We start from the raw sequence: 17,364 nt of genomic DNA, 5'->3' as shown, positions 1-17,364 counted from the left end.
CTAACTGCTTAAGGTTAAGGAACCTCAATATTTCAGCTGACTTAAAAACTAAAGGTGTGTAGAAAGGACATTTTGAACCCATGTAATTTGTTGAGAGTGAGACAGTTGATGGCAGAACCTTCCATAGCCCACCTTTCAGCATAAACTATGTCCTATGCATTTTTAGTAGGGCTGTTGGCTGCTGTCATCTAAGAGGGGAAAAAGAGTGGGGAGGAAAAAGAAGTAGTTTGAATTTTTTACTGGTTGAGAAAGTTAAAATCCTGTGGTAATAGTTTACCCTTTTTCTTTACTGATGAACTGACGTCTAGTTGTTCTTAATAAACCCGGAGAATACAATAATGTAAGAAATTGGTTACAGTGTGTAAAATGTTTGCAGTGAAATGACAGAAGGAGCACAATGTGCCCTTGTGTAGGTTTGTATCTGTAATGTTCAAACAGGCTGGCTGTTTCCCTTCATCTGAACTGCTTTCATCTGGACCAGTGTAAAATAAGCTCTGGTAAGTAATCACAGCAGAGCAGAAAGAAAGGAATGTATACAGCAATAGACAGCCTAAGCTGTAAAAACTGTAACCTGAGTATCAGCAGCAGATCAGATATCAAGGCTTTAAGGTAGGGGAAATGAAAGAGATGAAGGGGAGGAAAAGACGAGAGAGGGAATGGAAAAGTCAGCTTGGAAAGTAAAGGAGAAGTAGGAGGGCCCCCTCAGGGAAATTTGGCTCAGGGGTTGGGGAATTTTATCATGGTGTACAGTGACCTACTCAGGTTTCAGCCCACGTTGGATCAGATTGCCTCCCTTTGCTAGCAGAAAGAAAAAGGACTGGTGTATATGTGATTTCTTTTTTTCCCCCCTTTGGATAATAAAAAGGCCATTGGTACAAGTGTCTATTTTAAGTACAGTAAATTCAAGGCACTATGAATGAGCAATAATATTACCTCATCACAGAGCCTTCCTTTGAGATTTGCTGTTTGATACAGTCAGATATTTACTCAAGAAGGATCACAACACCTAACTGCTTGCTTTAGTGTTTTCCAACTTTAGTGTTCCCAGTAGTGTCACAGCTTGGTTTTAACATGACTGGATGGATATTCAGGTTGCTCGCTCTTTCCTTATGCCAGATATTGAGTTACATTTTTGTTATCGCTAACCTAATGTACAAGATGGTTATAACAAATTTTAATTTGATACAATGTTGTGTGCAAAAAGTACATGACTCTGCACAGTTTTCTGATATTACGTTTCAATGAAAAAATATATTCACGAGGAACTGTTTTGTTACGCTGTGACCTTTACAGCTACTCTTTTATATTTTCTAGTTGTTTTTTCTTTTGTCCTCCTTCCTCCTTCAGATGAGACTTTCCAGTTTTTCTTCCAGAGGTAGCATTCACCTCATGCTCTGGAGGAAAAGCAAATGGTTATTCTGAAATTCAGCTTGGTCGCATTTTCACTTGCTGGTGAATAACAGAACACCTCGTAGATCCAAACCTATTGTCATCAGGGAACCCACTACTGTTTTAAGACCAAAATGTCTGTAAAAGTTAAATTGATGAAAGCACTTGTCTAGGCACAGTGGTGTGCCTAGACATCTTTCCTCACCTTATTTCCATTTGCCATCCTGCTGCCAGGAAGCAGTGCTGCTCAGGAGGAATAGCTAGGTGCTCTGCAATGCTGTGAGGTGAGGTTACATCCACTACTGTATTGCACTGGAAGTTCTCCTGCACAGATGAGGCAATGTATCCATGTGTCTCTAGCAGTTGAAAGGTAAGCAATTAATTCACGTTGTAATTTCAAAGGGCTGCTCCATGTGCCCAAGGAGTTTGCTGTCCCTAAATATTCTCAATAACTAATTTGTATCTAAAACTGGGCTTTGTTCCTTGTGCCTAGAGCTTAGGGCAGCCCCATCTGTTATCATTTAATATTAAACTCACAAGAATATCTTTCAGCTTAGTGTTTAAATAGTCCCTGTTTGGCATTTGAAAGTACTACTGTCAGAAGGAGGAAAGCAGCGAAGCAGGCGTAGCAGCCCTGTGCCTGGAGCGAGCCAGTTTGCTCAGAGCGCTCGGAAGATTCCAAGGAAACTCCTCCCTTCTCTCCTGAAAAGCAAAAAATATCTTTGGGAAAGTGGAAAAGCAGACAGACTTTATCAATTGCATTATTTCAGGAGACCAAGTTTTTTCTGTGGAGTATGCATGGAAGTTTTGTGGGATGGCTGCAGAGGGGTTGCCTGTCTGCACTGGGAGCCTCACCTGGCAGAGCACTGCAGAAATAGTGCTTCCCCAAACAAAGTGGGTTATACAGAACCAAACATACATGGGAGGACAAAGGAAGGTAAAGCATAATGAAATTGTGCTTTCTGGTAGTGTAAAGGTCTAATCACAGAATTCAGTATGGCAACAACATAAACAAGCAAAGAATGTGAGGGCTGGGGAAAAAGATCCAAGTTTGTATAGTGCCCCTAGAAAGATTTTTATTTCCTTGATGCAGTGAAAGTGAAAAGTGAATTTGTGGGGCTCTGCACTGAGTAGGTTATGCAGGCAAGGAAATGGAGTGGAGCCACTATGCTTCCTCCCAGATCTGAAATAAACATTCAGCAGTAAAACCTAGAAGAAAATGAGTCTGACAGACTTATGCTCCCCTGTGTTTCCTGCCTCCATGTTTGCCAGGCCTCATTCAGTGAAGCCAGGCCTTGCCCTCTGTGAATAATGTTCATAGAGGAGGAAAGGCAAAAGATCTAAGCTGGAAAGACGCGTAGCTTGAGAATGTATTAATTAGCAAAGATTTGGGGAAATGATGCATTGTAATGTAAAAAAATCAAACTGTAGGTGTATTGTTATGATGAAATGAATCCTAAAGTGGGAATAAATATGATTATATTTTTACTAGCATATAAGTCAGACTCAGAAAGGAGGGAAACCACAGTCTAGTGAGTCAACACACTCTTCTTCATCTTTTGGGGGAATAGGGAGCAAATTCAAGTAGAAATACCAATGAGCATAACAGTCAGTTATCCTGGCTCTTCCAGGAGGGAAGGTATTTTTGTGTAGTAGAAGAGTAGAGAAATCATACAGTTAAAACACGCAAATTACGCATTGCCCCACAGTGGTGATAAGTGCTTTGGGACTTAGCAGTGGGCAAAGGCTGGGTTGCCATCTCTTGGGAAGGAAGGGCTTTGGCTGTGGTGTGTGACTGGGGCCGCGGGAGTGTTTTTGGGCTGGTTTCTTTGGCAGGCGTGAGCTGGTTGTGCCGCAGCCGTAGTGAATGCTCGGGCAGTCAGCAGCTGTAATGGTGCTTTCAGCTAGGGAAAAGCAGGAGGTTTGGCTCCTGTGGGATGTTAACCAACTGCCTGGGTGCACTGGCAGCTGCAGAGGGGACTGGTGTTTCCTCTGTGGTCTCAAAAACTTGTGTGCTTGGTGCCTGGCGTGGCAGAATGAGCACAGAAGGATGTGGGACAGGATTTCTGTGGTTTCCTTCTCAGCTCTGATGCTGACCCACACTGTGGGTGGCACCAGGGCTTGGTCTCTGTTTTTACACAGGGGACTGAGCATTGCCTCCACACCTGGCTGAAGTTAGACTCCATGCTGTATATCTGCAATGAAATCTGTGCATCCCTGCAGGGCGGTTCCTTTTGGGCTCAGTGGATGTGAGGGTCCCAGCTTAGCAGTGTGATTGCTGACCCGAGATTTTACTGATTATGAGGAAGGTTTTCTCTCTACACTAGTCTTTCACATCATCCCAGCCCTTTGGCACAGCTGTGGGAGTGGGGTGGCAGCCTCATCCTGCAGACGCTCCACATCCTTTTGTGGAGTGAGTCTGAAAGTAGGCATGGACTACCTTAATGCTTCTGCTGTCCTGTTCCTGCCAAAGCTTTGAATTGCAGCTCCTTGCACATCTTCCATTGGTCATCCACACCTGCCTTCACATCTCCTCCCTAATCTTTGGCAGGTCTATGGTCTTGCAATTCCTCTGGCTCCTGTCTAGCCTGCTTGGTCACAGCTGTTTCTGCTTTCCTACTTCAGTCCACATTCCTGTTTCTCAAGCCTCAGTGTTACAATTGTCACCCTTCCTTTCACTAAACCTTTGACACTTGTGTATCTTTCACTCATGTTCTGCTCTGCATGTGCAGGTTGTGTATCAATATGCTTTCGTCCTTTCCTTAGCTTCACCAAGAACTGGTCTTTGTCTCCCTTATTTTTTTTTCTTCTTTCCCCCTTTCCCTGCATTCACACAGAGAAAAAATTATCTAATCATTTGTGTATTGACTATTGCCACCACACTGATCTTTACAAATCCCGTCTTGTTACCATGTTTCGAATCCATGTGTTTTGTGTCTATCTTTAAAATGGAAGAAGGGGAAATACATGAAAAAATGAATTAATAGTGGTCAACTTCAGGACAGTGGCTTCAGCATGATGTTAGCATTACTGTCAGGGTGTTAGACATCTCTGCAGATAGGTGTTGTAGTCAGGAGTCTGAGGGAAGGTGATGTTCTTTGGATACCCATCTATGCAATGGAGTCAGTGTGGAAAAAAACACTTCTCAGGTTTGACACTCAGCTTGCTGAGGATGGGGTCATGCTTTCCATTTGCTGTGGATAGAGTGTGGTGTAATGGAGCTCTGGCTGTTAGTCACTGAGGGAATGGTATTAAGGGTGACTTGCATCATTGCAGTAGGTAAGATAAATTATGAAGGAGATTGGCTTAATTGTTTTCTTCTTCTATTTTTTTTTTTAAGTCTAAGCCACTCTTTTTGGGAAATCAGTGTAAAAAGGTGCTTACTTTTGTTATTGCTGGCATGTAACCTCATTGTACTCTCATTGAAGTTAATAGAAAAGACCCCATTGATTTACTATTTCATAAAAGAGTCAGATCTCTATGATGAGTGATTTTGAAATCCAATGTATTTTTTGTCAGTATGAGTGTTCATTTTGGTGCATCACTTATCATGGATACTTTAAATGAGATGTGAAAGGTACTTAAATTTTGTGCCATTGCAAACCCAACCATCATTTTGACTACGTTTCAAAGGGACAGATGCATATATGAATTTTCAGGAAAAAACAAACGTATGTACAACCTTGCTTATGTATTCCTTGACAAGTAATTAGAAATTATTAATTGTCTGAGTTGATCAGCAGTGCAAATAAAACACAAAGCATCCACAGGAGGCAAATTTAGAGCTACTCAATTAATTTGGTTGCATGGGGTTTAAATTGGTAAGACTTTGTCTATTGGTCTCTACCTTGCTAGATTAGTCTCTAGGGCTTTGTCTCCATAGTTGAAATTTAGCAAAGCAAGGGAAGCTGGCAGACCTTGCCTTTGGGCCTCCATGGGCCCTTTCAGGTCATTTTGGGTGAGCTGCAGTGGTGAGATTTGACTCCCCAAGTCCAGGTCATTTTGTTATTGGTTCCCATGGGTTACAAACAGGGTTAGTGTGTTGGGCCTCTTCAATGCTAAAAGAAAAGTTTTCTAAAAAGCTAAAACAAAAAACAAAATAAAACAAAACAACAAACCCAACCAAACAAAAAAACACAAAAAACCCCCAAAAAACCAATGAAAAACAACTTTTAGAAATTTAAAAAATTTTGCTAGTATTTAAAAACACAGTGCTGCATCATTCAAATGATTTAGATAGTCGTTAGCCACATTTGCACTGCATTGTTCTCATTGAAAACTGTGGCATAATTCACATATCATACTTATAATGCTGAGTCTAGAAGCAGAGGTGAGATAATGTAATATTTTCCAGCAATCTTGGGCTGCACAGGACAGCCACAGAATCCCACTTTTCCATTACATGGTAAGGTGAAAATGCATAGGGGAAAAAACAAAAGGAAATGGGTGCTTTAGGAGTCTGCTCTGGGGTTTTGTTTTGGGTTTTCTTTTCCTGAAATGTATTTGTAGCATAATTGCACAGATGATACTCTTGGAAGAGTACAAATTGCTTGTGTTTATTGCTTATAGCTGCTTTACAGTGCTTCTTGAGTGACAGGAACACCTATGTAATCTGGTGTGATGAATGAGCTAGGAGCAGTGCAGCGCTTCGAGGTTGTGGGACACAGCGCCTGCTGTAGCTTTGAATTCAAAAGCAATTATCATCTGATTAATTTTATTTATTTGTTTAAATGACTGGAGAATTGCTGTGTTCTATCATTAGACTTTCTCCCACTCAAAAATTAAGCTAGAGCAGTTACTAGACAAAATCTGGCAACCTGCAAATTTGACATTCACCATTTGTTTTGAATTGGTGTTGTATTCTCCTTATTCCTTTGCCAGAGTCCTGGGGGGCAGTGCTTATCAGAAGCATTAATTTAGATGTCAAGATCTTGGAGGAATATGAAGTTTGGAATTTGTTCTAGGAGAGTGTTAATAAAATAAATTGCAAAAAATTGCAAAAACCAAATAGAAGGGCTCTGTGTGTGGCTTTTTTGTTTCAACTTATAGTTGTCATACTACTTTAAACTGATCTTTGCCATTGCAATAATTCGTTAGCTGGTTTCCTTTGGCAGTTTCCTAAATCCATAAGCTGTGGAGCTCTGTGGCACTATTTGGTTTCAGAAGGCTTTGTTGCCTGGCTGCAGATTTCTTAACTTACTCCACTAAATCTCCTGGCCCAGTAATGAGCATTTTCTACAGAAATATTTTTGCCTCATGACCTAGAGGACATATTTTTAATAGAAATTGAGGGTTATGACAGTCATGTTCCATACTTCACATTTCCATACAAATATAAAATGTAACCACTCAGCCGCTTGGAAATTGGTTTGAAAATAAATATGGCAAAATTGAGAAAGGTTTTCTTAAACAAATACAAGAAACATTTGTATGAAAAATGATGGTAGAATGCTTTCACAGTGAAGAATCTTTAAGTGCTTTGACTATTCAAGGGCTTAAAACTGAGAAAAAACGTCTGCTGTGATTTTATTTGATTTGGTTCATGGGCACCTCAAGGAACTGTAATTGTGTCAGTGACCTGCTCCAGCTGAAAAGACTGTAACGCAGTAAGATTGATTAACTGCTGGCTGGAAAAAAAATTTGGTTTTCTGTTATTCTCTTGCTGCAGTCTTAAATATTTTATGGCAACACAGACAAGTTTGTGTGAGGAATGTATGTTAAAATATTTCTGACATTGAATGTCAGAGCAAAAGTCATAAATAACTCTCCTTTTCATTTTCTTTAAATTACAGACATATGAGTCTCTGTCATAATTACATGTGCCAGTCGGAGATTTAAATGCGTTTCACTTTATGCACTTGAGTTATGAAATGAACATTAGTCTTTGAGGAGGTGGGCCAAACCTGACACTTCCTCATGTAGCACAGATATGGTTCGATTTATGCAGTCCTCCCTTCCTTCCAAATGGTTATTGATTACATAAATAAGTAGGTAATTTTTCTCTTTCAGAACTTTGCTGAAAACACTATGAATGAGCTTCTTGGCTGGTATGGTTATGATAAGGTAGAACTGAAAGATGGAGAAGATATTGAATTCAGGAACTACTCAGCAGATGGGGAAAGCCGCCAGCACATTTCTGTTCTCAAAGGTAACAAGACTTCATGTTTCTGTGTTCATGTAAAGAGGGATTAATTGCTCAACCTGTCTGATTGGTGTTGATTGCAAAGCATGTTCTGCTGCTTGTGTCTTGGTTGCTTTACATAAAAATACCTGAGAGTACCTTGTGGCACAGGGAAGCTGATAGGCTATGAGGAAAGTCACTTAACAAATTTGCTGTTGGTGTATTGATATATTGTTATATATTCACATATATATTCACAAATAATGCCTTTCGTGTATCAATTGAAAGCCCTGTGTCTGTGGTATCAGTAAACTACTCACAACTGGAGAAAGGAAGGAGTACTTTCTTAGCAGGGCAGCCTTAAGGAACCCTTTGGCTTCCCATACTAAGGCTGATTGGCCTACAACTTTTTAAAATATTGAAAGATTTTAAACTGGAATATTCACACATGTAGGAACAAGTGTGAATGTTCACAAAAAGCTTCTCATCCATGTTTGTACTATACTGTCTTCTGCACTGTGGTAGAAATTTTCTATGGATGAAATTTGTTTGAGACATTGCTGAATCTTTGTGATTCAAAATGTAAAGGCTGAGACCCCGTTGGTTTGTTTGGTCATTCAGCTCTTGCCTTCTGACTCCTCAGTCTCAGGGAATGGATAGGGGCTTGTCATCAGGGCAAGGAGAAGAGTAGAAAATTGCTGCATCTTGACTTATCCAACAGGAGTTCCTCAAAGGTGAGGTAGAAGAGAGGAGATTCCAGTAGCTTTTATCCACTTGGAGTGCTACTTTTCGCTGTGTTCATGGACAGCAATGTTTGGGTTTTCTTTCTGATAGCCAGCAGCAGCACTGTATTTAGTGAGCGTTGCAATGAGTACTGACACCAGAGAGACCAGTGCTGAGGGACAGACAGATGGCTAGAAAAAAGGGGAAGAAATTAGAGGTAAGGTGAAACAACCTAATTGTTAAAATTGAATGTTTGCAGCTTGTTAGTACTATAACAACATTGGTGATCGATATTTATTTTACATTGAAAACATAATGTCATTAAGCTACCTTTGAAGAAACTTGTGCCTGTGCAGTAATGCAATTAATTTATTTCTGTTTTAATAAATACATCTTTTACTGAATGATTACTGGCTCCAGTCTATGCTTGATCAAATTTGTGAGGCACTTTTTTAACAGGTACATGATAGAAATCATGTTTTATGTACCATAGATGTTGAATGCCTGTGACAGGTAGAAATTTTTGGTGTATGCAGTTTTTGGTAGGGGAAAAAGCATATTTCTTGCTCTGAGAGATGGGAGAAGAGGGAGTCCCATGGCTGGGAGATATTAGAGAAATTCTTAGAAATGAGAATCCAGAGGTGATTTGGGATTAAAGAATTTGAATAATAACTGTCATCATTTTATGCATGCTTTGCTGTGATTTCAATATTTTGTTCCTTTCTTTAAATTCCTTTTATTATTACTACTCATATTATTTATAGAGAATAGGAATTCTTTTATTCTTCAGTTCATGCTCCTTGTACTGGTGAAATCACAGCACACCAAGTGTGATCACCATGCAAACAGTAGAAATAAAGTACAAGAATAGGATGCCATTGACTAAATCAGGCATACTAAGGCTATACATGACAAAATAATCCCACCTTTTACCTTCTGCAAAAAGAAAGTGTGAGTTTGATTTTGAGAAAAGAATGGAGCACTTCTGAAGATTACTGGAAAGTATCAATTTCTTTAAAAGGGAAAATACCTTGGATTTTTGTGCACTATTCTTGTATTAGGGTAAGTAATTTAATGAAGAGATTGGTGAAAGTATGTAGGGCCATTTAAGAAATTTATGTGTCATACTGTACAATGTGTTCTTTGTGTTTTACAGAAAATTCTTTGCCAAAACCAAAATTACCTGAGGACAGTGTTATTTCACCGTACAATATAAACCCAAGCTACCCAGGGCTTGCCACAGGAAATGGACTATCAGACTCACCAGCAGGGTCGAAGGATCATGGGAATGTACCTATTATTGTCCCATTAATTCCACCACCTTTCATAAAGCCACCAGCAGGTAAATCCTAATGAACATGTGAAAATGGTTACTGTTATTGACAATGTCCTGAGATCACTGGATCCCGGTGTCTTAGCAAGAGAGCTGATTTCAAAATGGTTAAAATCCAGTCACAGGATACTTTAAAAATGAATGGGAGAGTGGCTTTAATCACTTTAGTATTCTTGAAAAAGTCCTGCAAATGCAATGACAACAAGCTTGCATTGCTTGTGACACTCCTCATGCTGGATTATGCTCTCAGCACTTCAACAGCATTTGCTTTTAGGGAAAAAAAAGGATTTTGTTCTGGTGAATAAAGCCTTTAACTAAATTAATGGAAGATTATTAAATTAAAAATAGGCTGCATGAAGGAAACAGTGAAAGAGACAAAGCCATCAAATCAGTATCATGTCTTTATATCAGGTTAACAAGCTCATACTGGGAATACTGTCTCTTGATTCCCATTGAAATCCCTGACTGCTGTCTCTCAAGGGTTTAATATGATTTTGACTCTACCCAGGAGACTGCACTGAGACGTTTTACATTTTCATTAGATTTTTATCAGGAGTGGTTTTCCAACATGCCATTCCTCAGAGTTTGCATGAAAAATGATTTATTCCCCTCTGCATGCTGCTTACTGTAATCTGTGGAAGGAGCTCTTACGGCTTCACCAGGGTGATTAATTGTTGTGTTATTGTTTACTGCTCCACACGGTGTGAAAATTGGTGAACCCAGATAGGAGCAGGCTGAGTCCTGCTTCTGTGGATGTCCCTGGGAGTTGTCGTGGTTGTTCTTGAGTGACCAAAGCACTGAGGAATACAGGGTGACATGCAACTGCTACCCAAGAACATCAGCTCTCCACACACAGGGCCAAAGACATGCCAGCAGGTGCCAGGGTGCTTCTGCAGAGGCAGAACTTCTTGTAGGATGAGGTCCCATCCTTTGTAACATTGTCTAAAGGTAGCTGTAAAATACTGATTGATCCCAGAAAGTGTTTGCCTGTTGTTGGTCATGTAATAGACTACCCTCCTAAATTACTGTTATGCCATTGAGTTTTATCTCTAAAGAAGTATATAATATGCTATGAATAATTTTCAAATGTTTCAAATATATGCTCCTTGCCAAAAACTTTCAATCTATTTTATATGATATTTGCTAATTACCAAAGCTATTTGGGCCCATTCCTGCAGCCTTTACACAGCTAAAGATCTCAGGCCATATGGGCTGGATCCTCAGCTGTTGTTGATTTGGCCCTAAAGCTTTAATCAAGGGCTTGTGCCATCCCAAGCTATTTTCCCCTCCAATCTGAGTCACGAATGAATCCAGAATGCTGAATTTGTGGTATGTGAACACAAGGCTATAGCATGCATTGTGCAAATTGCCAGAGTTGCTGGATTTTTATGACACCAAATAAGCAGGAGGAGATTGAACTATGAAGTAGAAAAACAAATTACTGCAACAGTAGTTAAGTGGACACAAGGGAATCTTGGCCAAGTCAACTGCCTTCTGTTCTTTGCCTGTCCACCTACAACATATGATCCTGTGTTCAAATGTACCTTTAAGGGTAATGTGTAGAGAGAGCTTTTCATAAGTCTTTCCCGCCTTTAGGTTTTTAATTAATTCGTTAACAATGAATAATGTTGTTGTACCTGCACTGGAGATATGAATGCATAATCTCTGCCTCCTCTGACTTTATCCCATGATCGGTAATGAGCACTAGATTACCATGACTTCTGAGCAGATGAATGTGTTTATCTCATCTTTGTTTTAGAGACCAAAGCTTGGGAGGATTGGAGGGGGAGGAGAATCACCACCTTTGTGGGATTTGCAGCAAGGACGGGTAGTAATGGTTTTGTTTTATCTTAGGGTGTAGGTGCCCTAGCCACGATCACCCTGAAGAGCCTGGCAAGAAACAACTGGTAGGAAAGGGAGTACAAAGGCTCCAGGAGAGCCAGTGTGCAAGGCAGTGGTCTTGGCACTGCGCTTTGACACCGTTTTGTGGGCACTACATCAAAGCAGAAAACTTCAGAGTGATACAAGGCCAGACAAGAGTAACTCTGGGGATGTTTTCTTGGAGTCCCTCGCAAGCATAGGGGGGATGACTTTGGCAACAGCACAAAGGTGCTTCTTTGACTTGAGCAGGCAAATGATTAGACTCACATCATTAATTAATAAGGTGAAGGTTGACATTTTCAGCATGGGGGACAGTCAGGCTATGACTGACCTGCCACAAAAGCATTTATCCACGTTTGAGTGGATAAATGAAGTAAGGGGACAGGAGAGAGAGGCAGAAAGAGGCCAAGAGCAAGTTTCAAGGTTAAAATGCTGGGCAGAAAAAGGGATCTTTGCAACATGCTTTGTATGGGCACACAGAGGGCAAAGCTACATTACAGGCCAGAGAGAACACCAGGTAGTGATGCTCTGTAGTGACTGGGAGGCTAAGAATTAGGATGTGTCCAGAGTTTGTGAATGGTGAGAAAAGCTTTTAGATATCATACAGTAGAAAAATCTACAGGACTTCACTATAGCTCAAAAGGGAGTACCCACAGGTGAAAATGATACCTAAATCATGAACCTGAAGGACGGGAAAAATGGTGCAGTCTGTCCTTATTGAGCGAATAATATGGAGTGAGCACTCAGGGAGAAATTATTAAGACTTTAATTCTTGCTGTATTGATCTTGAACAGAAGGGTCAGCATGAGTAAAGAGGTGTCAGAGAGACAGGCTGAGGTATTCATTTGGACAGGAGTGTAATGGTCTGAAGAGGATAAGCAGATCCATTGAATTATTACTTGAATAATTTTGCTGATAAGATTCAATACAGGTAAGAGGAAGGAGAGCAGAGCATGGGGATGCTCACAAACATGAAGAGAAACAAGGAGGATACTCTGCAATGTGCACTGACATAGCAATTGCAGATGTAGAAAAGACCCAGTCAGGAAGTCAAGGGAAGCAGGATTTCTAGGAAGGCAAATACAATTCTTTATCAGAAACAGCTATCAGTTTGAAAAAGTGGAGGAAGGGGTGCTGATCCTAAACTGTCTAGGAAGCTGCCATTGAAGATTTCAGCAGACTAGGTTTTCCTTGAGTGTGCTGGAAAGCTTTGAACAAGGGTCCTGCTTGCATTCATATTTTGTATGACCAGGCTAAAACCTTGAAGAGTTGACAAAATTACCTTTCTTCCCATCATGCCTATTTTGCAATAAAGTGGTTTTTGTTTTGGTGTTTTTTGTTTTGGTTTTTTTGGGGTTTTTTTGCTTTGTTTGGGTTTTTTTTAAATTTGAAAACCAAAAAATTTTGAGCAGTCTGACTAGAATTTTATCTTCAAGCTGTTCAGATTTCTGTTTTAATCAAATGAAGTGTTAGGTTCCAATTTGCTTATATGATTCTGGAAAGCATTAGGATGCTACTAACCAAATAGAAACAGCTTCAATAAAGGCACTCTCTCCTTGCTGTACCCCATAATTAAACCCAAAGAAGGCTGAGTTAAATGCATGGGCCCTCTGTGGTGCACTGAGCATCTGCAGACTCAGGTTATGGTGTGTCAGTGGAGGATGCTAAATCCGGTCATGGGAAGCATCCACCAGGAGAATGCAAGTTACTCAGATGTGGAGACTGTCGGCAAGAGCACTCCCCTGATCTGCAGCACCAGGCAGAGAGACCACACTGGAACAGTGCCCAAATCAAACATCACTTTATAAGTCAGCATCAGCCATCCAACCTGCATCTAGAAGCATGTGAGAAGTCAATGCAGCCTGCAGAGAGTTGCTGTAGGAGTCTCCTTGTGGCTAGTAAGAGTCCATCTTGCCCAGCTGGTTGGCAACTACGTTTAGACCTGGCTGCAGATTCTGAATGATCTTCAGGGTTAGTCTTGAGTACAACCTATTGCAACAAAGTGATCCTAAGATCAGTTCTGCTTGCTGTTAGAAGGTCCTTATTTCCTGCCCAGCAAAGTAAAGAAGGCTGGTGGGGTTTTTTAAAATTTGCTTGTTTGTTTGGTTGGTTTTTTTCCCATTTTAAAAGTCTCATAGAAATAGAGGAACAGCAATGCAATAGCCTGGAATGACCCAGAACCAAAAATCTCACCACAGTTGTGTGGGATATATGGCCTTAGTGTGTAGTGTGCAATCCTTCTGTTATTCTGCAGCCTGTAATGATAGAGTAAATTTGAGAGGGCACTTAGGGTGACTCTACCCTTTTGCTCAGGCAAGTCTGGACAACTCTTGTTAGCTGGGATGAAGGAAGGCTGAAGTCAAGAGTAGTCAAAGAAGAATGCAAAAAATTCTTTCAATGTGGGTGAGAACAAGCTGCCTCCTTTCCCTGGCACCTGCTGGAGGCTATGGTGTCTCAGTTTTCCCATTTCTTTGAGTGCTCTTTAGTTTGTTTTCTCTTGTGATCCCGATGGCAGTGCCCTGGTAGCAGGATACAGCTGCAGGTTGGTCTGTCCTTTGAGCATGAAGGTTGACAAAATCCTTCCCTTTCCTGCCTCCTTCTGTGTCCAAGTGATGCATGGAGTGTGCCAGCTGCTCTGAGCATCCCAAACCAGAACTGGCTTCCTGTGATGCTGTGCTGCCAGGGGAGCTCACTGCCAAGGGACACAGGAGAAGGGGAGGCAGAAAGCATGATGACATGCAGTTGACTGAGCTTTCCACTGAGGAAAAAAGTACAAGGGAGAAATAATGCTCCCTCCCAAGGTTCTAACAAGATACTGAGTATATTTGGAGAAGGAAAGGGAATGTAGATCCTACAACCCACAGATGAGCGTCTCAACATAATATTAGGTTCTAAATTATGGCTGAAGTTGTACCAGAAGTTATCAGAAACTTGTGAAGGTGAAGGAGGACTAGGCTGGAGGAATGGTATCTGATGAGGCAAAATGTCTTAAAGGAGAAGCATTGCCAGTGCTGACTTGTTAAATCAGCCTGTGACCTAGGCTGGCAAAGAAATATCAGATTCAAATACTAAAGTAAGTATTTAGTTATTTTATAGAAAGAAATCAGTAATTTTCTGTGTTATGGTTTAGCATTGCTTTAGAATTAAAATTTATAGGAGATTTTGTAACTACAAGTGCAGATGAGTAACTTCGTGCAACATATGGGAATAAGCAGAGTTCGTGCCCTACAAACATTCTGGAACAGCCTGCTGTAACCTTTCTCAATATTTAAATTGCATTGGAGGAATCTGAAAGCATAAATGATATTTTAAATGGTATTTAGCAGGCCACTAAAAATGAATTCCAAGATCATCTGTCAAAATTCACTGAGGAATTGGATCTATGACTACAGTAGCAAGAAGTTTGATTCCAGGCAGAACCGAGTAGCAGTTTTCCTTAAGTAAAGTCCACATTATCAGATCTAGTTAGGTCTGTATATGGAGGAGACTCATTTTACTGTGCTCTGGATCCCTCTTCAGTATTCTTCTGTGCTCTGTGCTCATTTTACTGTGCTCTGGATCCTTTTCAGAAAATATCTGAAGGTTGCTTAACAGCGTTACAATTTCTCAAACTGTAGGTTTTGCTCTCTGGTAAAGACCACTGGAACAAATCCTATAGTCACTACTTTTCAAATTATTTATCTTGTTTTCAGTTTGAAACATCATCGAATTTCCAGTGATTGTAGGGTTATTACTGCCTGGGTTTTTAAATGCCAGTGGTTGCCAGGATGCCTGCCCTATCTAGCCTGCTGTTGATGTCTTTTGCTCTCTGTGGAGGGCCAAGTGTTTCCTTTGTGCTAAAAAGAAAATAATACAGTCCGGGTATGCACCTTAATAGCATGCATTCAAGTATACAGGGAGTTCCCTCTCTGTTAGCTGAAATAGGTGCTTTTTTTGTTTGCATGTTTAAAACCTGCCTAAATGCCAGCTTTTGTGTTGTGCATTCAGTCCCTACTGAACTATGCCTAAGAACGTGCCTCAGCTCATGCATAGAAAACATAGGCAGGCCGTGGTTCCCCAAAATGACTTTTTCAAAAGGGGCTGGGACATTTTGCTTTATTGGCAGAGTAGTGAACTTGAAGAGACTGGTCCTTAAAAGGAAATGCATTGTAGAGGCTCTGATATTTCCATAGCGATGGCTGCAGCAAGCTTTCTATTGTCAGGCCTATATTTTAATCTTCCTCTGGTAGTGACTTTTTTAAGGTGCTTTTTGTACCTTAAAAGGTACCTTTCCTGCTTTTGTCACGTGCCCTATCTGTTTCGGGGATCAGCACTTAAGGTGATACCACAAGGGGATCTGCAGCAATGTCTCAGGAGTTTTGTTTCTTCACCTTTTTTATTCTGAGATTAATTTGGTAAAGCATTTCAGGTGTAAGAAAATTGACTGTAATGGTGCTTCTGCCTTGCTTGGGATCAACAGCCTCAGGAGCTACTTGGGAATGAAAAATCTGAACACATGCTACTTGGTTTTCTTCAGTGGCGATCTGGGATTTCAGGAGCAGCAGGAGAGTAACTTGGAATTATCCAATTCTGAAATCCTGGCAGGTCCCAGTGGAAACAGTGAGCCCTTACTGTTATTGCTGCAGATGCTCAAGTCAAGTTAAGATCTTAAGTCTTTAAAAAGGAAGTTTTGCAGCTTTTCATTAGAAAGTAATAGTGAAAGCAATTAAGTTATTTAAAGTTATATATACACCAGTGGATTGAGTGCAGTTTCCAGCTCAAAGTAAAAGGGCTATCATAACTCCCTACCCAAAAAAACTGGGATCCAAGCTGCCTGTGTGAGAGGGTAGGGTGCAGCAAAGAGAAAAAGAGAGGAAAGTAGTAGTAGAGAAACATGGCTTCTGATAGTGTGATGGAAGGAAACTCATGCCAGAGATGAGTTGGTTGGCTGGAAGACAAGGAGGAGGGATGGGATTCCAAAATATTTTTTTTTATCAGATCATGGATACAAGCACAGTCAAGGTACAGGTTTCACAAAGGCTCACTCAGTTGGGTGCCATACTTGAGATCTCAATCCCAAACACTCCATCCTCCTGCTCTTCCTTCTGCATAGCAGTACTGTGGCTGGGCACCTTTGGGGGAGATGTTATCTTCTTGCCATAAGAGTTGACTGTCTCCTGCTGAATTTCTTGCAAGGAAATATGGAAAATAAGGTTTTGAAGTACATGCTGTTGAATCATCATAATATGCAGGATAAGAGCTGTAGCTGCATTTAGTTTTGTCCAACTTTTTGAAGCTGGAGTTAAAATTGAAAATACATCTCAGTTCAAAACAGTATTAGTAGAGTGTTGCAACCTAAAACTTAGTAAACTGGTCAGGATTTAACTCCAGAATTGTAGGGATTTCAGGAACATTGCACTAAACACCACAGATCATGCTGGTTTGCTTAGATAAAGAGACAGAGCTGTTCATGATGGATTTACTCCATTGTACTCATTGCATTCCTTCACTTCCCCCACCTGTTTAAATTACAGCTCCATATAAGATCGATTAGTGTAAACTGCTGCTCATTGGGTTTAAGAGGAACAATTTTCTGCAGCTCCTTCACATGGGTTTGAAAGGAAAAAAATTCCAAACATTCTGCTTAATTAAGACCTAAAGAGGCGGTGCAAACTTTTGATGATTAATTGAAGCATGCTTTAGACTGATGCATATTTAGTTATTATAATGTGATAATTTTATCTTGTTATACAAACTACTCCCTTTGGGAACATGATTTAACACTGCAAACACTCCGTGTTTATTGCATTGTTCATTATGAAAAATACACAGGATAAAAACCACAAGGAGATATAACTGAACAGTATCTGTGTGGTGGGTGCAGGGAGTACTCCTTCCACCTGTAATGACACAACCCAGAGGCAGAAAATCACAATAT

At 40.5% G+C, this 17,364-nt stretch overlaps 1 protein-coding gene across 2 annotated transcripts in view; it reads left to right on the top strand.

Moving 5' to 3' along the window:
- The window catches only part of SOBP (sine oculis binding protein homolog), a 113,833-nt gene that overhangs the window by 2,035 nt on the left and 94,434 nt on the right, over window positions 1-17,364 (top strand). For both annotated transcript variants that reach the window (XM_030946178.1, XM_030946177.1), the window contains exons 2-3: window positions 7,399-7,537; window positions 9,390-9,575. In XM_030946178.1, coding sequence (XP_030802038.1) covers window positions 7,399-7,537; window positions 9,390-9,575 — 325 coding nt within the window. The remainder of the gene's footprint in view (window positions 1-7,398; window positions 7,538-9,389; window positions 9,576-17,364) is intronic.

The sequence above is a fragment of the Camarhynchus parvulus genome, chromosome 3, assembly GCF_901933205.1.
Source record: "Camarhynchus parvulus chromosome 3, STF_HiC, whole genome shotgun sequence".
NCBI lineage: Eukaryota > Metazoa > Chordata > Aves > Passeriformes > Thraupidae > Camarhynchus > Camarhynchus parvulus.
This window is presented reverse-complemented; position numbering and strand designations above follow the sequence as displayed.